General features: G+C 42.7%; 1 protein-coding gene across 6 annotated transcripts in view; it reads left to right on the top strand.

The window, feature by feature from the left end:
- SLC24A2 (solute carrier family 24 member 2) overlaps positions 1 to 26,950 on the top strand; it is a 300,950-nt gene that overhangs the window by 19,341 nt on the left and 254,659 nt on the right. For 5 of the 6 annotated variants that reach the window (XM_075825867.1, XM_075825890.1, XM_075825856.1 and 2 more), the window contains one exon: positions 10,214 to 11,298. In XM_075825867.1, the coding sequence (XP_075681982.1) occupies positions 10,369 to 11,298 (930 nt within the window). In that variant the 5' untranslated portion in view covers positions 10,214 to 10,368. The remainder of the gene's footprint in view (positions 1 to 10,213; positions 11,299 to 26,950) is intronic. The other variant, XM_075825879.1, reaches the window with a different exon arrangement.

Here is a 26,950-nt window from a genome sequence, read left to right as displayed (position 1 = left end):
ATTTCTATTTTTTTTTTACGAAATTCATTTGTAATACAGTTTTTTCAGTAACACAGAAGGTTTTACCAGAGAAATGCAACTCAATATTTATTGCCCAGATTCTGCAATTTTTTGAAATATCCCACATGTGGCCCTAGTGCGGTAATGGACTGAAATACCGGCCTCAGAAGCAAAGGAGCACCCAGTGGATTTTGGGGCCTCTATTTTATTAGAATATATTTTAGGCACCATGTCAGGTTTGAAGAGGTCTTATGGTGCCAAAACAGTGGAAACCCCCCAAAAGTGACCCCATTTTGGAAACTACACCCATCAAGGAATTTTTCAAGAGGTATAGTTAGCATTTTTAGCCCACAGGTTTTTTGCTCAATTTATTGGAACTGGTCTGTGAAAATGAAAATCTACTTTTTTTCTGAAAAAACATACGATGTTTTAGTTTTTACAAGGAATAAAGGAGAAAAACACCCCAACATTTGTAAAGCAATGTCTCCCGATTACGGAAATACCCTATATGTGGTAATAAACTGCTGTTTGGACCCACGGCAGGGCTCAGAAGGGAACGAGGGCCAATTGGATTTTGGAGCGCAGATTTTGCTGGAATGGTTTTCGGTGCCATGTCGTGTTTGCAAAGCCCTGGAGGGACCATAACAGTGGAAACTCCCCAAAAGTGACCCCATTTTGGAAACTACACCCCTCAAGGAATTTTTTAAGAGGTATAGTTAGCATTTTTAGGCCACAGGTTTTTTTCTAAATTTATTGGAACTGGTCTGTGAAAATGAAAATCTACTTTTTTTCTGAAAAAACATACAATGTTTTAAATTTTACAAGGAATAAAGGAGAAAAAGCACCCCAACATTTGTAAAGCAATGTCTCCCGATTACGGCAATACCCCATATGTGGTAATAAACTGCTGTTTGGACCCACGGCAGGGCTCAGAAGGGAACGAGGGCCATTTGGATTTTGGAGCGCAGATTTTGCTGGAATGGTTTTCGGTGCCATGTCGTGTTTGCAAAGCCCTGGAGGGACCATAACAGTGGAAACTCCCCAAAAGTGACCCCATATTGGAAACTACACCCCTCAAGGAATTTTTCTAGGGGTATAGTGTGCATTTTGACCCTACACGGGTTTTGCTGAATTTATGGGAATTATGCCGTGAAATTGAAAATCTAAATTTTTTCTAATGAAATGTAGTTTTAGCTCAGATTTTTTCATTTTTACAACAGATAAAGGAGAAAAAACACCCAAATATTTGTAAAGCAAACTCTTCTGAGCACAGCAATACCCCATATGTGGTAATAAACTGCTGTTTGGACACATGGCGGAAGTTAGAAAGGACGGAGCGCCATTTGACTTTTGGAGCTCAAGTTTTCCTGGAATGGTTTGCGGCCCCATGTGACATTTGCAAAGCCACTGAGGGGGCAAAATAGTGCAAACCCGGCAAAAGTGACCCCATTTGGGAAACTATACCCCTCGTGGAATTTATCTAGCGGTATAGTGAGCATTTTGACCCCACAGTTTTTTGCTGAATTATTGGGATTATGCAGTGAAAATGAAAATCTACATTCTTTCCACTAAAATGTTGAATTGTTTTCATTTTTACAAGGAATAAAGGAGAAAAAGCGCCCCAACAATTGTAAAACAATTTCTCCCGAGTACGGCAATACCCCATATGTGGTTATAAACTGCTGCTTGGATACACCGCAGGGCTCAGAATGGCAGGAGTGCTACTTGGCATGTAGATTTTGGTTGATTGTTTTTTGGGCGCCATGTCGCATTTGCAGAGCCCCTGAGATACCCGTACAGTAGAAACCCCTGAGAAATGACTCCATTTTGGAAACTTTACCCCTCAGGGTAATCATCTAGGGGTGTACTGAGCATTTTGAACTCATAGGTATTTCATAGATTGTATTAGAATGAGGCAGTGAAAATGAAAAATTTTTTTTTTTACCAAAAATATGTAGTTTTGCACCCAATTTTTTTTCCCACAAGGGGTAATAGGAGAAAAAACAACACATAATTTGTTACCCAATTTCTCCCGAGTACGGCAATACCCCATGTGTGGCCCTAAACTGCTGTTTTGGGCACATGGCAGAGCTCAAAATGGAAGGAGTGCCATGTGGCTTTTAGAGCACAGATTTTGCTGGACTGGTGTACGGGCGCCATGTCACATTTGCACAGCTCCCTTAGGTACCAGAGTTGAGTGTAAAACCATGAGAAGTGACCCCATTTTGTAAACGACACCCCTCAAGGCATTTATCATTTGCCTGGACATATGACAGGGCTTAGGAGTGAAAGGTGCATGTGAGACCTATTTTGATTTTCGCAGCATTAGCCCACAACGGCAGGGCTCTGGGGTCAAATAGTAAAACAAACCCCCAAGTAGTGACCCCCATTTTGGAAACTGCACCCCTCAAGGCATTTTGACCACACAGGTTGTTTTTTTCTATTAGAAATGAACGCTCAGTGGATGGTGCAAAGTGAAAATTGCAAATCTCCACAGGTATGTGCCATTTTAGTGCACAATATTTTGTGCCCAGTTCGTGCCACTGAAGACAAATACCTCAAACTGTTAAGCGGGTTCTCCCGGGTATGGCGATGCCATATATGTGGACGTACACTGCTGCTTGGGCACGCTGAAGGGCGCACCATTTGGCTTTTGGAGCGTGGATTTTGCTTGCTAGTTGTTTTGTTTGGAGTTTTGCTGGTATTTCAGTTATGATGTGGGGGCATATGTAAGCTGTGCGGAGGACATCAGGCGTATAATAAGAGAGTATAATAATGGGGTAAATAAATAATTATCCACAGATGTGTGGCCGGTGTCGCACTGATAAATGGCGCCCGATCTTATCCGCTTTTGGACACTTTGCACATTTTGCATCGCCATATTCTGAGAGCCAAACGTCTTTATTTTTTCTCCACCGGAGCCGTGTGAGGGCTTATTTGTTGCGGGACAATCTGTAGATTTCATTGGTACCATTTTGGGGTACATGCGATTTTTTGATCACTTTGTATTTCATATGTGTACTTTTTTTTATGTTTTTTATTTTTTCCTATAACAAAAGACTTATTATAGGAAAAAAGGCTGTTATAGTGTTTTTTAACATGAAACTTATTTTTTTTAACTTTTTTACAACATTTTTATTAACTTGTTTTAACTTATTTTTTTGTCCCACTAGGGAACTTGAAGGCATGAAGCCCTGATCGCTATTCTAATACACTGCACTACCTACATAGTGCAGTGTATTAGAGCTGTCAGCTATTCACTGACAGCAAGCCTATTAGGCTTCGCCTCCCGGCGGGGCCTAATAGGCTTCCGTACTAGGAAGCGATTGTTAGGCTATGGTTGCCATAGCAACCATCGGAACACTCGCGGGTGCCGATTGTTGTTATTAACAACCATAGGGTACGATCTAATCACTTAGATGCAGCAATAGCTGCATCTAAGGGGTTAATCGACCGGATCGGAGCCTTGCTCCGGTCCTGGCCGTTAGGGCACGATGTCAGCTGTGACAAACAGCTGACACCCGTGCCCGTGGCAACCATCGTGGTTGCCGACAGGCTACAAGCCACTTCGATGCATCGATCACGTTGATCGATGCATCGAAGGGGTTAATTGGCCGGATCGGAGCCTAGCTCCGGTCCTGGCCGTTGCAGAGGGGCGTCGGACAGCTGATTCCCGGCGGTGATAACGCTGGCTCAGCTTCTGCGTCATCACATACACACGTCATAAAGCTGTGATTGGTCAGTCTGCTTTGACTGACCAATCACAGCGATCGCCGGCAGGAGACCGCTGTGAATGGTCCCCTGCCGTCTTACAGTGCCGGTCAACTGTCATAAACAGTTGACGGCACAGTTCTGTCACCTTGTCCTTTGACAGGGTGACAGTTTTTAGCCAGGACGCATCGGTACGTCCCTGTGGCTTAAAGCACTTCAATGCAGGACTTACCGGTGCGTCCTGGTGCGCTAAGGGGTTAACTATTTATGAGGTGTATTTACTTTGAATAAAATATTTTTGTGGTATACATAGTGATTCTATGGTATTTTTTGCCTTACATTCATACCCATTTGTGTTTGTGTTGCATAATGTATAAAAATAGCAATTAATCATTTATACACACAGCCACCTTTACACAACTTTGCATCAAACAGCGATTATAAGCAAAAATTGCATGAAAATTCTACTTTGACTAAAATGCATACTCAAGCAGAACCCTTGTGCAAGCCAAATGCACTCGGCAGAAAACTGTAAGATGTGAGCAATTCATACAAACCACATATGTTTACATTCACAGGTGAAAAGGAGTTGTCAAAACCGCAGAAATGTGCCCACCAATTTTTGCATCCATTAAATTGGAGATTATATAGGTATACAATTTTCTACTCCAGTGTTGTCTTGGCTGTGTACTTAGGGTTATTGTCTTGTTGGAAGGTGAACCTTCGGCCCAGTCTTAGGTCCAGAGCACTCTGGATCAGGTTTTTATTAAGAATATCTATGTACTTTTCTCCATTCACCTTTCCCTTAACCCTGACCAATCTTCCTGTCCCAGCTGCTGAAAAACATCCCCACAACATTGTATTGCCCCCACCATGCTTCACTGTAAGGATGATATTGGGCAGGTGATGAGCAGTCTTTAGTTTCCTCCAGACATGACGCTTAGAATTGAGGCCAAAAAGTTCAATCTTGGTTTTATCAGACCACAGAATCTTGTTTCTCACAGTCTGAGAGCCCTTTAGGTGCTTTTTTGCAAACTCCAGCCGGGCTTTCATGTGGATTTTACGGAGGAGAGGCTTCTTTCTGGCCACTCTGCCATAAAGCCCAGATTGGTGGAGTGCTGCAGTGATGGTTGACCTTCGGGGAGTTTTTCCCATCTGCACACAGAATTTTTGGGCTCAACGAGAGTGACCATTGTGTTCTTGGTCGCCTCTCTTAACAAGGCCCTTCTCCCCCGATTACTTAGGTGTGTGGAGCAGCCAGCTCTAGGAAGAGTCCTGGTTGTTCCAAACTTCTTCCATTTAAGAATTATGGAGGCCACTGTGCTCTGATATGCATTGTCAGCTGTGAGACCTTATATGGACAGGGGTGTGTCTTTATAAATCATGTCCAATCAAAGGAATTTATTACAGGTGGACTCCAATCAAGGTGTAGAAACATTTCAAAGATGATCTAGAGAAATCGGAGACTCCCAGAGCTAAATTTCAAGTGTCATAGCAAAGGGTCTGAAAAGAATGTCTATGTAAAATTTAAGTTTTTAATTTTAATAAATTTGCAACAAAATGCTAAAATTCTGTTTTCACTTTGTCATTATGGGGTATTGAGTGCAGAATGATGTGCTAAAATAAAAAAAAATTCAAGTTTTTCCCCAAGGCCTCAACATAACAAAATTTGAAAAAAGTGAAAGGGACTGAAGACTTTCCAAATGCATTGTATATAGCAGATATATGCAACTTTACATTTCTCTTGTCAGTATACTTTTTCTTTTTTAACAAAAGTATGCTGACAACTGTATGGCCAAATGTGGTGTGTGCCTCAGGTGAATATGTGACAGTTTGAAAAAAATAAATAAAAACGTATATAAACTGATATAAATGTGTCATCAGTTGCAGAGCAAAAAAAAAAAAAGCTGCATTCTCTTTTTTTTTTAATCAGATAATTTTTATTGAGAAAATAAATATTACAATTTCCCTCTTTCTTTTTTTTTACAAATAAACATACAATCATCAAGAGTCATAACAAAAAAAGCAAGTACAGGTACATACAGACTAATCAATAACATTAACCCCTTAAGGACGCAGAGCCCATTTTTCAAATCTGACATATTTCACTTTATGTGGTAATAACTTCGGAATGCTTAAACCTATCCAAGCGATTCTGAGATTGTTTTCTTGTGAGACATTGGGCTTTATGTTAGTGGTAAAATTTGGTCGATATATTCAGTGTTTATGTTTTTAAATGCATCTGCTTGTAAGACAGATGGTTATACCACCCAAAATAGTTACTAGTTCACATTTCCTATATGTCTACTATATGTTGCCATCATTTTTTGAATATTTTTTTTTTTCTAGGACATTACAAGGCTTAGAACATAAGCAGCCATTCCCATTTTGAATAAAATTTCAAAAGCCTCTTTTTTTTAACTACCAGTTCAGTTCTGAAGTGGCTTTGAGGGGCCTATATATTAGAAACCCCCATAAAACACCCCATTTTAGAAACTAGACTCCTCAAAGTATTCAAAACAGCATTTTGAAAGTTTATTAACCCTTTAGGTGTTTCATAGAAATTGAAAGTAAAGTAGAGAGGAAATGTACAAATTTTTTTTGTCAGAAAATCCTTTTTATTCAATTTTTTTCTGTAAAACAGAAGGGTTTACCAGAGAAACACAACTCAATACTTATTTCCCAGCCTCTTCAGTTTTGAGAAATTTCCCACATGTGGCCCAAGTGTGGTAATGGACTGAAGCACCGGCCTCAGAAGCAAAGGAGCACCTAGTGGATTTTGAGGGCACCGTTTTATTAGGCACCATGTCCGGTTTGAAGGGGTCTTGTGGTGCCAAAACAGTGGAAACCCCCCAAAAGTGACCCTATTTGGCAAACTATACCCCTCAATGAACTTATCGAGGGGTATTTAGATCCCACAGGTTTTTTGCTGCATTTTGTGGAATTAGGCTGTGCAATTGAAAAGGAAAATTTTTCCGATAAAAGGTACAAATTTTTTATTTTGAAATGCAATAAAGGAGAGAAAGCACCCCAACATTTGTAAAGCAATTTCTCCCGATTAGGGCAATACCCCACATGTAGTCATAAGCTGCTGGTTGGGCACATGGCAAAGCTCAGAATGGCAGGAGCGCTATTTGACGTGTACATTTTGCTGGATTGGTTTCTGGGTGCCACGTCGCATTTGCATAGCTTCTGAGGTACAAGTTCAGGGTAAACCCCTTAATACTGTCACAAAGTAGACCCCTTGAGGAATTCATTGTAGTTTTCATGGGGTGCATGCGGCTTTTTGATCAGTTTTTATTCTATTTTTAAGAGGCGTGGTAACTAAAAAAACAGCAATTCTACTATTGTTCTTTTATTCTATTTTTTTTACAGCGTTCACCGTGTGCTATAAATGACATATTCGCTTTATTCTGCGCGGCGATACGATTACGGCGATACCATATGTTTATAGTTTTTTTTATGTCTTATGGCGTTTTCACATGAAAATACTTTTTTATAAAAAATCATTTACTTTTTGTGTTGCCATATTCTAAGGGCCATAACTTCTTTATTTTTCCATCAAGAAAGCCTCAGGGTATGTTCACACGGCTTATTTTCAGGCCGATTTTGGAGCAGAAAAGTCTAGTTTAAGGCTGGGTTCACACGACCTATTTTCAGACGTAAACGAGGCGTATTATGCCTCGTTTTACGTCTGAAAATAGGGCTACAATACGTCGGCAAACATCTGCCCATTCATCTGAATGGGTTTGCCGACGTACTGTGCAGACAACCTGTCATTTACGCGTCGTCGTTTGACAGCTGTCAAACGACGACGCGTAAAAATACAGCCTCGGCAAAGAATTGCAGGACACTTCTTTCAGACGTAATTTGAGCCGTTCTTCATTGAACTCAATGAAGCACAGCTCAAAATTTACAGCTGTCAGAGAAGCCTCGCAAAATACGAGGAGGAGCATTTACGTCTGAAACGAGGCAGCTGTTTTCTCCTGAAAACATTCTGTCTTTTCAGACGTAAAAGCCTCTCATCGTGCGCACATACCCTTAGGGTATGTGCACACACACTAATTACGTCCGTAATTGACGGACGTATTTCGGCCGCAAGTCCCGGACCGAACACCGTGCAGGGAGCCGGGCTCCTAGCATCATACTTATGTACGATGCTAGGAGTCCCTGCCTCTCCGTGGAACTACTGTCCCGTACTGAAAACATGATTACAGTACGGGACAGTTGTCCTGCAGCGAGGCAGGGACTCCTAGTATCGTACATAAGTATGATGCTAGGAGCCCAGCTCCCTGCACTGTGTTCGGTCCGGGACTTGCGGCCGAAATACGTCCGTCAATTACGGACGTAATTAGTGTGTGTGCACATACCCTTACGCTCCAAAATACACTTGAAATAAGCCTGCAAACAGTTTCATTGTGAAATACACTCTGCTGTTCACATGAGGCTTATTTTTATGCTGCTGAAATAAAAAAAACTCGTAAAAAGAAGCCTCGTAAAAAGAAGTAGCATGTCACTTCTTGAGGCGTTTTTGGATCTGATTTTCCATTGACACTATAAAAAATGCCTAAAAAAAAAGCCTCAAAATAAGTTTCACAATTGGAAAGAAGCTTAATTTTCAGCTTCAAAAATGTCTTGAAAACAAAGCTGTAGTTTTCAGCCACTTCTTTTTGTACGTGTGAATGTACCCTTAGGGCATGTTCACACACTGAGGGTATGTTCACACGCTTAACAAAAAACGGCTGAAAATACGGAGCTGTTTTCAAGGGAAAACAGTCTCTGATTTTCAGCCGTTTTTAAGGGTATGTTAACACGCACTAATTACGGACGTAATTCGGGCGTTTTTGCCCCGAATTACGTCCGAAAATAGCGCCTCAATAGCGCTGACAAAGCAATGGGCAGACGCTTGTCTGTTCACACGAGGCGTAATTTACGCGCCGCTGTCAAATGACGGCGCGTAAATAGACGCCCGCGTCAAAGAAGTGACCTGTCACTTCTTTGGCCGTAATTGGAGCCGTTATTCATTGACTCCAATGAATAGCAGCGCCAATTACGTCCGTAATGGACGCGACGTTCAAGCGCCTGCACATGCCGTTACGGCTGAAATTACGGGGATGTTTTCAGGCTGAAACATCCCCGTAATTTCAGCCGTTACGGACGCCCTCGTGTGAACATACCCTAAGGGCATGCCTCCACGTGGCGGAATTCCTCCGCAACTGTCCGCATCAATGCCGCAACTAATCCGGGTTGCGGATTACGGCTGCGGATCTGCCCAAAATGTGCAGTAAATTGATGCGGACTAGCTGCTGCGGACTGCGGGAAAAGTACTTCCCTTCTCTCTATCAGTGCAGGATAGAGAGAAGGGACAGCACTTTCCCTAGTGAAAGTAAACAACTTTCATACTTACCGGCCGTTGTCTTGGTGACGCGTCCCTCTTTCGGCATCCAGCCCTACCTCCCTGGATGACGCGGCAGTCCAGCAGTCCATGTGACCGCTGCAGCCTGTGATTGGCTGCAGCCGTCACTAAGACTGAAACGTCATCCTGGGAAGCCGGACTGGAGACAGAAGCAGGGAGTTCTCGGTAAGTATGAACTTCTATTTTTTTTACAGGTTGCTGTATATTGGGATCGGTAGTCACTGTCCAGGGTGCAGAAACAGTTACTGCCGATCGCTTAACTCTTTCAACACCCTGGACAGTGACTATTTACTGACGTCTCCTAGCAACGCTCACGTAATTCCGGGAGCCCCATTGACTTCCTCAGTCTGGCTGTAGACCTAGAAATACATAGGTCCAGCCAGAATGAAGAAATGTCATGGCAAAAAAAGCAAGACGCATTGCGGAATTTAGAATCTCCATTGAAGTCAATGGAGAAATTCCGCCATGAGTCCGCAACCAGTCCGCCACTGCTCCGCAACAGACAGAGCATGCTGCGGACACCAAATTCCGCTCCGCAGCCTATGCTCCGCATCGGAATTTTACTCAACGTCTAAACGAACACTTCTAAATTAAAGTGGAAGTCAATGGAGAAACGGCTCCGCTGCGGATTAACGCTGCGGAGTGTCCGCAGCGGAATTCAAGTGCAATTCCGCCACGTGTGAACCCAGCCTAAAGCATCAACTGTTTCTTGATGTGTTTTTTGGAGCTGTTTTTCTAGTGACACAATGAAAAACGGCTCAAAAATTGCCATTCCCTTCTTTTTACGTGGCGTTTTTTTTACACGCCGTTTTTTCAAACGGCCGCGTCAAAAAAACACCCCATCTTAACGAAACGCCGTTTTTCCCATTAAAATCACTGGGCAGATGTTTGTAGGCGTTCAGCTTCTGTTTTTTCAGAAAAACCTCTGAAAACACTGCGTGTGAACATACCCTAAACCCTATCTGCATAACAGCATGCTGTTTGTTTAGTGGCTCCAAACCTACTGACAGGTTCCCCTTAAACTGATGCAAACAATGTGATTGAATTATTGCTTGACCATATTTACATCTGTTTTTCTGTCTTTAGGCATGAATGAAGAATCCACAAAAGAAAATCTTCGAAAAAAAAAGCGTTTACAACTCTTAAAGAGAAAGTAACACAGTGGAAAAGGAAAAGCATGTCAGTACAGTGGATATTACTATTTTTGTAATATCTAGCATTTTCTGTTGAGGAGATTAAAAATGGGCCTCAATGAAAAATCTGCTGAGAACATAATTGAAAGCTGCTGCATAGGGAAAACATTGCCTCGCCACAATCCGAAACATCCATTTTTCCATAAGAAACTGAGACTTATTAGAATACTGGTTTTTTTATTCAGTATAACAGCCATAAGCACTTTGTCCACTTCAGTTGGTGCCTTTCTAAAGACAGAGCTTTATAGCAATGACGTGACCAGTGCTACAAACAGCCATACTCCGCTGCAACGGCATCAAAGAAATCTGATGGACTTTGCAGAGCAAAACCAGAATGATACTCCGGGATCCACTATTTCCATGAACTATAAAAGTGGAAACAATAAATCTCTATCCAAAGGCGAATACCCAGAAGACATTTTTTCTTTAGAAGACAGAAAGAGGGGTGCTGTAGTGCTCCATATATTCGGGATGATTTATATGTTCATAGCGCTAGCTGTAGTTTGTGATGAATTTTTCGTTCCCTCATTAACAGTTATCACTGAAAAACTGATGATTTCTGATGATGTGGCCGGAGCAACTTTTATGGCTGCTGGTGGATCTGCTCCTGAACTGTTTACATCACTAATAGGAGTATTTATATCTCACAGCAACGTTGGCATTGGAACCATCGTGGGATCGGCAGTATTTAATATCCTCTTTGTAATTGGCATGTGTGCTTTATTTTCTAAGGAGGTGTTGAACCTCACCTGGTGGCCACTATTTCGAGATGTGTCTTTTTATATTCTGGGATTGATAATGCTCATAAGTTTTTTCCTGGACAATTTCATTCAATGGTGGGAAAGCCTCTTGCTCCTCATGTGTTATCTAACTTATGTTACTTTTATGAAGTTCAATGTCCAAGTAGAAAGCTGGGTGAAGAGGAAACTGAACCGGAACAAGGTTGTTAAGGTATCGTCTGCTAATTCTGAAGGAAAGGTTGGTTTTGTTTCAGTATTTGATAATTATATTGTAATGCTTAATATCAGGGGCAAAATGCATGGAACTTAATATTAATTCAGTAACTAGAGAGATTGATAGATTTTGATCTATATTATAGGCCTGCTATATAATGCAGGTACAGTATAAAATACATCATTTTTTTTTTTTTATGTATGTTCTAATCTAAATGGTAAAATTATAAGTGATCTTTCCTGAACCAGGATTTACTATATTGTGCTTAAAATAAATCTGCATAGAAAATTCATACATCCATATTTAATATACCATCCATTGTAATTAACAGTGTTGTTCATACATTATCTACTGTGCAGTATCTTTTGTTGCGGGTTTGGGTTCTGATGCTGTTGTGTAAGTTGACAGACACAGAAGGAGATTTAAAAAGTGGTGATGGGTATATAATATAGTGGAGTGCCCGAAAGCCTATTTAGCAGGGAGACTGTAGGCAAGGTAATCCTCCACTGAGAGATGTTAAATAAAGTCAATGAATTATGTAGCAGATGCCTTCAAATCTTTGAATATATTAGTTTTTAGAAAATGTAAATCTTATCACTGTTTTCAGTCCGAATTCTAGGCAGAAACATTGTTTTACCATATTGAGAAACAGCTATGTAAAAATGGAGATGCAGATTTTGGTTGTTGCTTGTATTTATTTATTTTTAGCAATAAGGCCCTATGCACATGGCAGAGGCATGTACATGGAGCCTATGCAGATCCACAGAGAGTCCCTTCCGCTCTGTACACTCTGTGTTGCACTGGATAAAGTGTTTGCCTCCTTCTTTTTGGCTTCCATCTGATAAATGGTTGAAGAGACAGATTTGAAATATTAATATTGGTCTAGACAAAGTTCTATGTTAATCCAATGGAGATGCTGCGGCAGAAGCTGAAATGATCAGTTCATGCATGAAAACTTACTAGTATGTATAATTTATAGCATTTCTGTAGAGTGGAATAGGCAGCAAAGGCTGAACCGTGATGTGAAAGACTAATAGCAAATTAGGAATAAAAGCATAAAAAGCTTTAGGACTGTTTATAGAAAGGGGCAGTAAGGCTCCACATAGGTGATATTGGACTGGATAACTTTGGTAGTTAGGGTATATTCACACGGCTTATTTTCCTCTGTTTTTCGGGCTGTAAACGCCTGAAAAACGGCTGAAAAATCGGAAGCAGAATGCCTCCAAACATCGGCACGTTGATTTCAATGGGAAAAACACAGTTCGGTTCCGATGGGCCGTTTTTATACGCGGCCGTTTTAAAAAAAAACGGCCGTGAAAAAGAAGTGCAGGTCACTTCTTGGGACGTTTTTGGAGCCGTTTTTCATTGACTCTATAGAAAACAGCTCCAAAAACGGCCGTAAAAAACGTAGCGAAAATCGCGATTGACTTAAAACACGTCTGAAAATCAGGAGCTGTTTTCCCTTGAAAACAGCTCCGTATTTTCAGACGTTTTTGAGTTTGCGTGTGAGCATACCCTTGAATTGATTAGTTACTAATACATAACTGATAACTCAGATTGCCTTTGTTTTAGACCTCAAGCAGACAACAGAGCCTTATGCAGTAGGCTGCACTGTGGAAGAACATCTGTGAACATCTGTTATAGATGTTCACAACGGATTTCACCCTTTATATAGAAGCGGTGAAATTCACTGTGAATCTGCACAAAATCTGCACGTAACACCTAGGGCACGGCCAGACGTGGCGGAATTGCTGTGGAATTCCACTGCGGACAGTCCGCAGTGGAATTCTCCAGTGGCCGTTTTTTACATTTGTTTCAATACATTTTTAGGCAAGTTAGTTCAGACGTTGCGGAAAACTCCGCTGTGGACCATAGGCTGCGGTGCGGAATTTTCCCTCCGCAGCATGCACTGTCTGTTGCGGAGAAGTAGCGGAATTTCACTGCGGATTTCAGCCTTTGCAATGCAAAAACTGAAATCTGTGGCATGTCCGCTGTGTTTTCTGCAACGTCTGAATTACCTGTCAAATATGTAAATGTTGGTGCAGATTCATTGCGTAATTGCCCCAAATCTGCACCAACATTTGCAGCGGAAAACTTCTGCCACGTCTGAACGTGCCCCAAGAAAATCTGACACGTGACTGCAGCCTGAGGCTGTGTTCACACGACCTATTTTCAGACGTAAACGAGGCGTATTATGCCTCGATTTACGTCTGAAAATAGGGCTACAATACGTCGGCAAACATCTGCCCATTCATTTGAATGGGTTTGCCGACGTACTGTGCAGACGACCTGTCATTTACGCGTCGTCGTTTGACAGCTGTCAAACGACGACGCGTAAAATGACTGCCTCGGCAAAGAAGTTCAGGACACTTCTTTGCAAAGTAATTTGAGCCGTTCTTCATTGAAGTCAATGAAGAGCAGCTCAAGATTTACGAGCGTCAAAAACAGTGTATTTTCAGACGTAAAAGCAAGCTAGCGTGTGCACATACCCTAAGGGCACATTCAGATGTGGCAGAATTGCTGTTGAATTGCGCTGCGGACAGTCCGCAGTGGAATTCTGCAGCAGCTGTTTTTTACATTTGTTTCTGTACATTTTTAGGAAACTTAGTTCAGACGTTGCGGAAAATAACTGTGCAGAATTTAGGCTGCGGTGCAGAATTTTCCCTCCGCAGCATGCTCATGTTGCGGAGAAGAAGCGGAATTTCACTGCGGATTTCAGCATTTGCATTGCAAAGGCTGAAATCTGTGGCAAGACCGCTGTGATATCTGCAACGTCTGAATTACCTGTCAAATTTGCAAATGTTGCTTCAAATTCGCAAAGAATCTGCAGCAACATTTTCAGCGGAAAAATCCTGCCGCGTCTGAACATGGCCTTAGGCCGGGTTCCCATGTAGCGTAAATGCTGCAGAATGTCCGCAACGAAATTCTGTGCAGAAATTCCGCAGCATTTACAGTAGCAGAAAAGTGAATGAGATTTAGAAAATCTCATGCCCACGCTGCAAAAAAAAAAGCACAAATGTCGTGCGGAAAGTGTTCTGCGGTGCATTTTTCAATTCCACAGCATGTCAATTTATGCTGCGTGTTCTGTGCGGAGATGCTGCGTGTTTTGCCCATAGACTTCAATCGGGAGCAGAAATTCAGCAACAGATTTATGTTGTTGCAGTTTTTACAGCATTTACGCAGTGAAAACGCAGTAAAAAAAAACGTTGGAAATCTACAGCTGCACATGTACTTTGCTTTAAAAAATGTTTAGGGCCCCATGCACACGAACGTACATTTGCGGCCGCAATTCCCCCGAAAATCGAGAATTGTGGCACCATTCATTCCTATTGGCCCATGCACACGACCGTGGTTTTCACGGTCCGTGCATGGCCCATTAGCCTGGACCGCAGAAAGAACGGACATGTCTTATTACGGCCGTGTTCTGCGGTCCAGGCTCATAGGAAATAATGGACCGCATGTGCACGGCCCGCGATTTGTGGGTGACACTCCGCGGCCGGCCGACCCGAAAATCACGGCCGTGCACATGCTTACGGTCGTGTGCATGAGGCCTTACACTAAATCCACAGGTAAAACAACTGTGACAAAATGCAGCATTTCTGCAGCAATATGAGCAGGAAAAACGTACTATTTTGTGCAGATTTCTGTCACAGATTTACCAGAGTTTTTCTTAAGACTCTACAGTTTTCCCGCAACGAGGCAGCGACTCCTAGCGTCATATATAACGATTATGCTAGGAGCCCAGTTCCCTGCAGTGTGCTCAGTCCGGGAAATGCGGCCGACCTGCAGACCGTATATCACGGACTGAACACGCTCGTGTGAATCCGGCCTAAGGCTGGGTTCCTACGTAGCTTAAACGCTGCGGAATTTCTGCAACTGAATTATTTGCGAAAATTCTGCAGCGTTTGCAGTAGCAGCAAAGTGGATGAGATTTAGAAAATCTCACGCCCGGGGGGCGGAGCTAGCGCCGGACCTGAATGGACGTGTGCCGCTGAGCTCCGTGACCAACGATAGCTCATTTTCAGCTTACAATAGCTTGTCACCACTCACCATGGTTAGGATCGGTGGCAGTAAAGCTCGAGATGACCTGGACCCCTCTAGATCTGCTGGGGTGCAGGGAGACATGGGGAAATTTGTGAAGTGGAAGCCGGCGGGTGTAGGAGGACATGAGGCCAAGATGGCGTTGACCTCATCCCGCTCTTGTGAGGACGGGAGATCGGAGGCATCGGACGGGGGAGTAAAGCAGGGGGTACAACTACTGAACTACCGCTAACCAGAGCTTTCTTCACTAAGGTACTAAATAAAGCTTTAGAACCTCTAAAGATCTGGCGGACATTAAGCAAGATCTGCGGCATGTGGGTCAGCGTGTGGAAACACTTGAATCAACCCAGGCGGCCATGTTAGATTTTAATATTGCTGTCACTCAGAGTTTCTCCTCCTGCCAGGTGCACCTGAATTCCGCATTTCGGGCTTTAGAGGATCAAGAAAACCGAAACCGCAGGAATAACCGGCGTTTTAGGGGTGTACACGAATCCGTTCCTGCTGAAGCTTTGATGAATACGATTAAGGGTCTATGTCGCTCTCTCTTAGGCCCTAATACACCTGGGGACTTGGTTATCGAGAGGGCTCATAGGGCTTTGCGTCCTAAGCCTAAAACCTCTGACCCACCGAGGGATATAATTTGCCGTTTTCTGAATTATATGGAAAAGGATGCTGTGCTGACAAAGGCTAGAAATTTTGATGCTCTCACCTTACAAGGCTCTGTTATCGCAATCTACCAGGATTTGGCGTCTAGTACCCTTCAGAAACGGCGTCATCTAAAGCCGCTCACCGATTATTTGAGAAACAAAAACATCTTGTATCGCTGGACTTTTCCGTTTGTATTATGTTTCTTTCATGATGGTCGTCGCTTGTTCGTCTCTTCAGTTACAGACTTGGATTCCGTTTACGCTCATCTAGACATTGAACCTCTGGATATAGAAGATTGGGATCCGGTTTTGGATTTGACCTCCCTTCCTACTACGGCTCATCTGACACCTTGGGAAAATGTTCCCGCGCCGAAACGACAGCGTAACAGGAAAAAAATCGAGACGCTTGACCCCACGCAGATTAGTGGGAGAGAGTGATGATCTGCCTTGAATTGTTTAGTTTATCATGTCTCTGATACTGCTATATATTCTTTTTTGCAATTGAGTGGACTGTTATGGCCTTTGGGCTTATCGTTATAACATATGGTTAACATACCAGATTCCCCCTCTTGGAAGGTTCTGTATGAACCGCTATTGTTTTTGTTTTCTATTTTGGGTTATTGCTCCCCATCTCTGTTTTTTCTGTTTGTTCTCCCCTTTTCCTTCTTGTTGTTGGTACTGTATGTTCTGTCCTTGTCCTATGTCTTTTTCTTTTTTGCAATGTGGGGTATTGTGGTACGGTCTCATATTGTGATTCTGAATAATGCAGGGGGGTGCTATAGCATCGTAGCTAGCTGGGAGTTAAGCTGGGGAAATGGCTTGATTTACTGTCATTCTAGTGCTTGCATGTTTCTGCTCTATGATGATGTTTCTCTTACATGTACTTTATTATGGCTTCCTTGAAGATAGTGTCATATAATGTCAAGGGCCTTCATTCCCCTTCTAAGAGATGTCAAATCTTCTCTTTTATGAAAAAGTTACAGTGTGACGTTGTGATGCTCCAAAAGACTCATTTTAAGATAGATCATTATCCGAATCTCTCTTTCTCACACTTTCCGGTATGGTATCATTGTGGATGCAACAGTTCTGCATCTAGGGGGGGTGAGTGTGGGTTTTACGAAGTCTGTACCGTTTGTATGTCTCTCTATTACTCAGGATCCGGATGGCAGGTATATTATTCTGAAAGGTAAAATAGGCACTCAAATTCTTGCCCTTGTCAACTTGTATGCTCCCAATGTTGGTCAGGTTTTATGGTTTTGCAACGTTATGGAAATGGTCGATTCTGTGGCGGAGGGTCTGATTATTATGGGTGGTGACATCAACCTTGTCATGGATCCTTTAGTGAACTCTTCTGCTAAAAAATCGGCTTTATCTTATAGAGCTTTGAGGAAAGTTAAGACATCTATGAAGGATCGTGGCCTGGTTGATCTTTGGAGGTATTTTCATCCAAAGGAGGTGGATTATACCTTTTATTCTCCAATGCATGATTCTTACCAACGTTTAGACTACTTTTTTCTGCATACAACCGGCCTTCAGTTTTATGTGAATACTGTAATAGGTACCCGGTTGCATTCAGATCATGCACCCATTTTCCTAACTTTGCAGTTAGGTAGATCACCTAGGTGGAGACTTAATGACTCTATTTTGAGACTACCAGACGTTAGAGACACTATTAGAGAGAAGCTTGAGGAATATTTTGTGCTTAATGCCATACCGGACACTTCTCTTCACGTAGTTTGGGATGCACTTAAAGCCTATGTTAGAGGGCAGTTGATTAGCATTTGCTCCCATAAGAAGAAAAAACGGGATAGACTTTCTGATACTCTTCTGTCTCAGATTCAGAAATTGGAAAGGCTTCACAAAAAATCTCTGGCTAGTCAACACCTGACAGAACTTAATGACCTTAGGACCAAGCTTAAAAACTTAATTAATGAAGCCTCCGCTAAATATTTTTTATGCTCCCAACATAACTTATGCCCATGGCAATAAGGCTTCTAAATTTTTGTCCAAGAGGGTCAAACAACGGCAGGCTAACAATTATGTTCACATGTTGAAAGCACCTGATGGTGGGTTTACTTATTCGGCTCCTCACATTTCTAATTTGTTTAGGGACTTCTACCACAAGCTTTATAATCTGGAATCTTCGCTTTCATTGGAATGTTTGTGGGAGAGACCTGGGCTCATATCTTCCTTTTTAGACTCTCTCTCTCCCGGTAATTTCAGAGGTGCAAAGTGGGGATTTAGCTAAACCTTTTACCATTTCAGAGCTGGAGTTAGCTGTTAAACATACTCCGTCTGGCAAATGCCTCTCCATTGATTACTATAATACTTTTGGAGATGTTCTCCTCCCCCGATTACTGCATATTGCGAATCTCACTACTGAGGGTGTGCCTTTATCTGAGGATATGTCACGTGCCTACATTTCCCTTATTCCCAAAGAAGGGAAGGATCATACGGTTTGTGACAACTTCAGACTCATTTCGCTTCTGAACATGGACCTGAAGTTGATAGCAAAAATGCTGGCGTCTTGTTTTTCCCAGATGTTATTTCACCTGACCAGGTTGGGTTTGTGATGCAAAGAGAGGGTACGGATAACTCTACTAGGGTGTTGCACATACCACATCATTCCGAAAAACAGAAGGTTCCGACTGTCCTTCTCAGTACGGATGCTGAGAAGGCCTTTGATAAGGTGAGTTGGAATTTCATGAAGCAAACTATGTCGTCCTTTCATCTCCCTGCCCCATTCATTAACGCTGTTTTCTCAATGTATGCATCTCCTTTGGCTGTTATTGCCGTGAATGGTGTTTTGTCTTCCCCCTTTGCATTTAGTAATGGCACTCGACAGGGGTATCCTCTTTCCCCCCTTTTGTTTGTAATGGTTATGGAGACTTTAATGCAGTCTATACGATGAAATCCCAATATCGTAGGTCTTTGTTTGGGGGGGGGGGGGGTGGAACATAAATTAGCGGCCTATGCAGACGACCTGCTTTTGATTGTTACAAACCCTGCCATTGCACTTCCAAAAGTGAGGGAAGTACTGGATTCCTGTGGATATATTTCTATTTTTTTAATTAATGAGAGTAAATCTAAAGCCCTTGGGATAGCACTACCTTTGGATAGTAGATCACGTTTAATGGCTAATTCGGCCTTTGACTGGTCGTCATCGCATATTACATACTTGGGGATTAAAATCTGTGCAGACTGCAATGAGTTGTTCTCTTTAAACTTCTCCCCACTTCTGTCTTCTTTTCCCGATTTGTTGCACTGTTTGGAATTGCCTTATCTGTCGTGGTTTGGTCGGAAGAACATAGTTATGTCTTATGTTCTGCCTAAACTTACTTATTTGATGCAGACCTTACCTGTGGATATTCCTAAGTCATATTTTTTACGCATGAATAGACTATTTGCTAGGTTTATATGGAGAGGGAAGAGGGCTTGTATTGCGAGATCTATTCTGTCTCGGCAAAAAATTTCGGGGGGCATTCAATTACCTAATCCAAAACTATATTATAGGGCGATCCATTTAGCCAGGGTGGTGGATTTGTTTCGTGCCCCTAGACATAAATTTTGGGTTGCTTTGGAAAATGATTTGTCCCCGACCCCGCTTCGTACTCTTATTCTATTCGACCCCTCCCTTATCTCTGGTAGTGCTCCATCTAATCCTCTCTCAGTATGGAAGAGGTTCTTGGCCAGTTCGGAATTGTTCTCAGTGGCATCTCCCTTGGTTGAGATGAGATATTATTGGCGCAGCCCCTAGGGCTGTGCGGGATCGTGCGCCATTGAATGTCAGTTGTTCTCGGACTCCTTTGGCTCAATTATTGGACGGTGATGGTAGTTTGATCTCTCACTCTGCTCTTCTGTCTGCATTATCTGTTACCGATAGTTACTTTCTGCTCCTTGCGTATGTGAAATCTGTAACTTTGTCGTGTTGCAGATCTACCTCTTTCCATAGGGAGGTTACTTGGTTTGAAACTCTGTTCTCTCAAGGCCGTACACCACTTAAGCTTATTTCTCTGATTTATAAGAAAATCCCTATACCTCTTTCATCTTAGCCTCCATATTTTTTTGGGTTATGGGAAAGGGACTTGGGGAGGAAATTCTCTGATGCTGACATCTCTAGGATATTGATGGCCCCCCCATAAAATGTCTAGATGTATTAAGATACAGGAAAATAGTTACAAAATAGTATCCCGTTGGTACAGGACACCGGATAAGACATGTTTGTTTGCCTCGTCTCATTCTGACACCTGTTGGCTTTGTAAGACGGAAAGAGGTACTTTTTATCATGTTTGGTGGGAATGTGGCTTGTTGTCAAAGTGGTGGGGGGAGATCTTCACACTCTGTAACTCCATCTGCAAACGCTCCATACCTGTGTCGCCGGAAATTGCCTTATTTTCTATATCGGCCTCCTCGGTCCCGGTTGTCCCCTCTGCCTTATTTAAGTTATTAATAGTTGCAGCTCGACTGTTAATCCCTCTGCATTGGCTCTCAGACTCTGTTCCTTCTATCGACCATTGGATTGCGCGGGTTGATCAGATTTATAGATTAGAGGAGCTGTCTCATTGGGATTCTCATTCTCGGAAAACTTTTCTTAAAGTGTGGCACCCTTAGAAGATTTACCGCAAATTTGTTTGAATTGTCTTAGGTGCAATTTTGGTTCTCACTTTGAGCTTTAATATTTGGACTACAATTCAAGATCATATTATGCCAATGTCCCCCCCTTCTTTGTTACCCTCTGAAAGCCTACAAACATCTATCCATTGAAATGGGAAAAACTGCGTTTCGTTCAGACGGGGCGTTTTTTTACGCCACTGTTTTAAAAAACGGAGCGTAAAAAAACTGTGTAAAAAGGAGCATGTTACCTCTTGCGCCGTTTTTGGAGCTGTTTTTCATAGTGTCAATACAAAAACAACTCCAAAAACTTCTAGAAAAAACACCTAAAAAAACATTTTCAGCTTATAAAATCGTGTGTCCGCTGCGTGAAACTCACTGCATGTCCTATACTTGTGTGTTTTTTGCGCATCACGAACAGCACACGGACGCACATCTGTGTGCCATGCGTTTTGTACGCAACAGTTGCTAAAGAAATGATGAGTAAAAAAATACACCTCCTTTAGTTTATTTGCTGACGTAAAAAACGTGTGACATACGGATGACATACGCGCGTAAAAAACGCAGACACGCACTGTACACAGATGTCACACGGATCTGCAACACAAGAAAAACGCTGCGTCTTTTACGCGCGCAAAGCGGACACGCTCGTGTGAATAAGGCCTAAGTGTAGTACCCCAGAATTGTCGTGTTGTATGCCGTTATTGGTGTTGCACAACAGCAAATAAAGTAATGTATGAATCCATGCCTATTTGCTTGCACCATTTTATTTTCCCTCTTAGTGTGGATTACTTTTTAGAAGTGGTTGTATATTCTGTACTCCACACAACAACATAACACCTGTGAGCTATAGATAGAAAAAGACAAGTGACACATAGTTTAGTTTATCAAATCTCAATGCATGTCACAGTTTGACACCTCCCAGGTGTGAATTATTTCAGTAATTACGTCACCACGTCAGCTGTAACCCTTCTGATGCTTTTGCTGAGATGATTGAAAAATCCTGCTTCCGCAATGAGGGTCTATTCACAAAGTATGGACAAATTGTGTTTTTTTTGTGATTAGTGTTTTTTTTCCCAAGATTCCGGCAAAACCACACTAAGTTTTGCGGTGATTTTGGGTGGCAATAAACCATGTTTCCTGCACTGTGTAAATAAGCCCCAAATTACTGCTCACAGACTCAGTAGTGAGTCTCCCCCACACACACACTTTTTTCTTTGTTTTTCACATATGTTTTGCAGGGTTTTTTATTTAGTGTAATTTTGTACATGTGAAGTCTGTGGAAATAAACGCCAGCATGCTGTTTTTTGATATGATGCCACTGACCCCCAACTACTAAAGGCTTTCTCGTATTTCATTATAGACTTTAGGCCAGATTCACACGAGCGCTGCGCATCTCGGACGTGAAAAACTGCAGTTTTTCACGTCCAAGGTGCATCCCTGCTCTGCGGGACGCGATGTCACGCATCCCCCCTAGATTAGAGTCTATGGAGGCATGCGTGAAGCGTGAAAAAATAGTCCTATTTTCTCACGGACCCTTCACACGATCCGTTCAAACAACTGGCTGTGTGAACGGCCACATTGAATTATATAGGTCCGTGGGACCGTCTATCACGTCCGTGTGAATAAGGCCTTAAAGTAACATTTGGCCACAACGTTTAAATTTTTTTTTTTTTTAAAGTACGCATCGAAATATGCAACTGAAAACACGTCGATAAACGCTATGTGTGAAACCGACCTGAGGCCACCAGTCGGTATTTTGCTTTAGGCTGGGTTCACACGACCTATTTTCAGACGTAAACGAGGCGTATTATTCCTCGTTTTACGTCTGAAAATAGGGCTGCAATACGTCGGCAAACATCTGCCCATTCATTTGAATGGGTTTGCCGACGTATTGTGCAGACAACCTGTAATTTACGCGTCGTCGTTTGACAGCTGTCAAACGACGACGCGTAAATGGACTGCCTCGGCAAAGAAGGGCAGGGCACTTCTTTGCCACGTAATTTGAGCTGTTCTTCATTGAACTCAATGAAGCACAGCACAAGATTTACGAGGGTCTCAGACGCCTCGTAAATTACGAGGAGGAGCATTTACGTGTGAAACGAGGCAGCTGTTAACAGTCTGTCTCTTCACACGTAAATGCCTCTCATCGTGTGAACATACACTGAGGGTATGTTCACACGCTAGCTGTCATTTACGGCTGAAATGACAGACTGTTTTCAGAAGAAGCTGCCTCGTTTCAGCCGTAAATGCTCCTCGTAATATACGAGGCGTCTGTGACGCTCGTATATCTTGAGCTGCTCTTCATTGGGTTCAATGAAGAACAGCTCAAATTACGTTGCAAAGAAGTGTCCTGCACTTCTTTGCCGAGGTAGTCAATTTACGCGTCATCGTTTGACAGCTGTCAAACGACGTCGCGTAAATTACAGGTCGTCTGCACAGTACGTCGGCAAACCCATTCAAATGAATGGGCAGATGTTTGCCGACGTATTGCAGCCCTATTTTTAGACCTAAAACGAGGCATAATATGCCTCGTTTACATCTGAAAATAGGTCGTGTGAACCCAGCCTCAGTATTTATAAATCAAAGCTAGGAGTGGGTCAAAAACAGGGAAGAGGAACAAATCTTTCCATTATACTTTTTCTGTTTGGGTATGTGCACACGATAACTGCATTTACGTCTGAAATTACGGATCTGTTTTCAAGGGAAAACAGCCCCTGATTTTCAGACATTTTTTGAGCAACTCGCGTTTTTCACTGCGTTTTCGCTGCGTTTTTATGGCCGTTTTTGGAGCTGTTTTCATTGGAGTCTATGAGAAAACGGTTCCAAAAACGTCCCAAGAAGTGTCCTGCACTTCTTTTGACGAGGCTGTAATTTTACGAGCCGTCTTTTGACAGCGACGCGTAAAGTGACAGGTCGTCGGCACAGCACATCGTAAGACCCATTGAAAGTAATGGGCAGATGTTTGCCGACGTATTGGAGCCGTTTTTTCAGACGGAATTCGAGGCATAAAACGCCTCCATTACGTCTGAAAATAGGTTGTGTGAACCCAGCCTTTATGTTCCACTCCTGGTTTTAGCTTACAAATACTAATCCAAAATATTGGCCTAAATAAATAATAAATCTCCGTAATTGCGGACGGTAATACGGTCCTCAATTACGGACCCATTCAGTTCTATTGGCCACGGACACCTTTCACGGACACGGATGTCCTATCTTTTGCGTTTTACAGGCCGTGCTCCCATACTTTGTATGGGAGAAAGGTCCGAAAATGCGTTCTGCAGCCATCGGCGGCTGGCCGTGCACATGAGCCCTAAGGCCCTGTTCACACTGAGTTTTCTGCCAGTAAACGCAGCAAAAACCGTGGCAAAAACATCCGAAATTGCCTCCTATGGATTTCAATGGGAGGTGGTGGCATTTTTTGCCCACGAGCAAAAACAACGCTTGCGGGAAAAATAAGCGACATGCCCGATCTTGAGGCGTTTTCCTCCTTAAAAACCCCATTGAAATCAATGGGAGACGGAAATAAAGACGTTTTTTGAACGCTTTGGTTGCGTTCTTCTGCAAAAAACGCTTGTGTTTATTCCCTTTGTCTGTTGAAATAGGCAAAAAACGCCTTAAAAACTTCGTCAAAAACGCGTAAAAAACGCGTGTGGTGCAGAATCACTTAAAAAAAAACTGAGCTGATTTTTCCAAGCAGAATTTTCTGCCTGCAAAAAACTCAGTGTGAACAGGGCCTAAGGGTATGTTCACACTGAGGTTTTTTGCAGGCAGAAAAATCTGCATCGAAATTCCTTCAAGAATTTTGAGACAGACTTTCACTTGCCTGCACTTTCTTGCCACGATTTTTGCAGCGTTTTTCGCTGTGTTTTTCGGCCACGCCCATTGAGCACCGCAGGCAAAAAGCGCTGCAAAAAACGCTTCGTCTTCCTCAAATTGATTTCAATGTCAGAGACGGAACCGCGGGAAGAAAGAACATGTCACTTTTTTTCCCCACGAGTGGCTAAAAAACGCCTCCGCCTCCCAATGAAATCAATTGAAATTCCGACACAGTTTCGCGTCAAAATTAGCGGCAAAAAACTCAGGCGAAAACAGCTCCGTAATTTCAGACGTATTTTGCTACTGCGTGTGAACATACCCTAAAAATAACAGAAAATACACACGTAGGGTATGTTCACACGCTAGCTGGCTTTTACGTCTGAAAAGACAGACTGTTTTCAGGAGAAAACAGCTGCCTCGTTCCAGACGTAATTGCTCCTCCTCGTATTATGCGAGGCGTCTTTGACGCTCGTAAATCTTGAGCTGCTCTTCATTGACTTCAATGAAGAATGGCTAAAATTACGTGGCAAAGAAGTGTCCTGCACTTCTTTGCCGAGGCAGTCAATTTACGCGTCGTCGTTTGACAGCTGTCAAACGACGACGCGTAAATGACAGGTCGTCGGCACAGTACGTCGGCAAACCCTTTCAAATGAATGGCCAGATGTTTGCCGACGTATTGGAGCCCTATTTTCAGACGTAAAACGAGGCATAATACGCCTCGTTTACGTCTGAAAATAGGTCGTGTGAACCCAGCCTTATAAGGGTATGTTCACACGCTGAGAGGCAGTTACGTGTGAAAAGACAGGCTGTTAACAGCTGCCTCGTTTCACACGTAAAAGCTCCTCCTCGTAATATACGAGGCGTCTGAGACGCTCGTAAACCTTGAGCCGTGCTTCATTGATTTCAATGAAGAACGGCTCAAATTACGTGGCAAAGAAGTGCCCTGCACTTCTTTGCCGAGGCAGTAAATTTACGCGTCGTCGTTTGACAGCTGTCAAACGACGACGCGTAAATTACAGGTCGTCTGCACAGTACGTCGGCAAACCCATTCAAATGAATGGGCAGATGTTTGCCGACGTATTGCAGCCCTATTTTCAGACGTAAAACGAGGCATAATACGCCTCGTATACGTCTGAAATTTGGCCGTGTGAACATACCCTAACTGACTTACGAAATACGTACAAACATGCATTAAAATCACATCTAAACTACAACAAAACCTGCACCTAAGAATACAAACGTCATTTTGTTATTTAAGAAAATTTCTCAGCCATGCAACATATATGTTTTCCGTTTTTCACACATACTCCAAAAGCGCTTGGCTAATTATCGCCTATAACATGATACCTAACGTGTGTGTGTATATTGAGAATAGATTATGAGTAGAGATGAACACAGTTTCACCCTATTCAAGTTTCACTTGAACCGGTTTGTGATCACTGCCTGAATGAATGCATTGTTTACTCGATCTGCCATGTTTGAGATTCACTTTTGGCAAATTTAAGAAAATATTCAGGCTATTTGAGTCAATCATCCCCAGCAATGATGACAATGGGTATGTTAACATGCTTAACAAGAAACGTCTGAAAATACGGAGCTGATTTCAGAGAAAACAGCCTCTGATTTTCAGGCGTTTTTGAAGCTGAGGCTGGGTTCACACGACCTATTTTCAGACGTAAACGAGGCGTATTATGCCTCGTTTTACGTCTGAAAATAGGGCTACAATACGTCGGCAAACATCTGCCCATTCATTTGAATGGGTTTGCCGACGTACTGTGCAGACAACCTGCAATTTACGCGTCGTCGTTTGACAGCTGTCAAAAGACGACGCGTAAAAATACAGCCTCGTCAAAAGAAGTGCAGGACACTTCTTGGGAAGTTTTTGGAGCCGTTTTCTCATAAACTCCAATGAAAACAGCTCCAAAAACGGACGTAAAAAACGCTGCGTAAACGCCGCGAAAAACGCGAGTTGCTCAAAACACGGCTAAAAATCAGGGGTTGTTTTCCCTTGAAAACAGCTCCGTATTTTCAGACGTTTTTGGTCACTACGTGTGCACATACCCTGAAAATGAAAATTGGAGCTTCTTTTGAGGCTTCTTTTCAGGCGTTTTTTGAGGCGTTTTTGGAGCTGTTTTCAATAGAGTCAATGAAAAACGGCTCCAATTACTTCCCAAAAAGTGTCCTGCACTTCTTTTGACGAGGCTGTAATTTTACGTGCCATCTTTTGACAGCGACGCGTAAAATGACAGGTCGTCGGCACAGTACATCGTAAAGCCCATTGAAAGTAATGGGCAGATGTTTGCCGATGTATTGGAGCCATTTTTCAGACGTAATTCGAGGCGTAAAACGCCTCCATTACGTCTGAAAATAGGTCGTGTGAACCCAGCCTTAAGATTCACTCATCTCTATTACAACACTGAAGACAGGGTCTGATGTGAGTTATTGCAATTTGTGCACAGTCCTGCAGATTGTGTTGGTGCTCTATTAGGGCACATTCACACGTGGCGGAATTGCTGTGGAATTCTGCTGCGGACAGTCCGCAGTGGAATTCTCCAGCG

This window comes from Rhinoderma darwinii, chromosome 1, assembly GCF_050947455.1.
Source record: "Rhinoderma darwinii isolate aRhiDar2 chromosome 1, aRhiDar2.hap1, whole genome shotgun sequence".
Lineage (NCBI taxonomy): Eukaryota > Metazoa > Chordata > Amphibia > Anura > Rhinodermatidae > Rhinoderma > Rhinoderma darwinii.
This window is presented reverse-complemented; position numbering and strand designations above follow the sequence as displayed.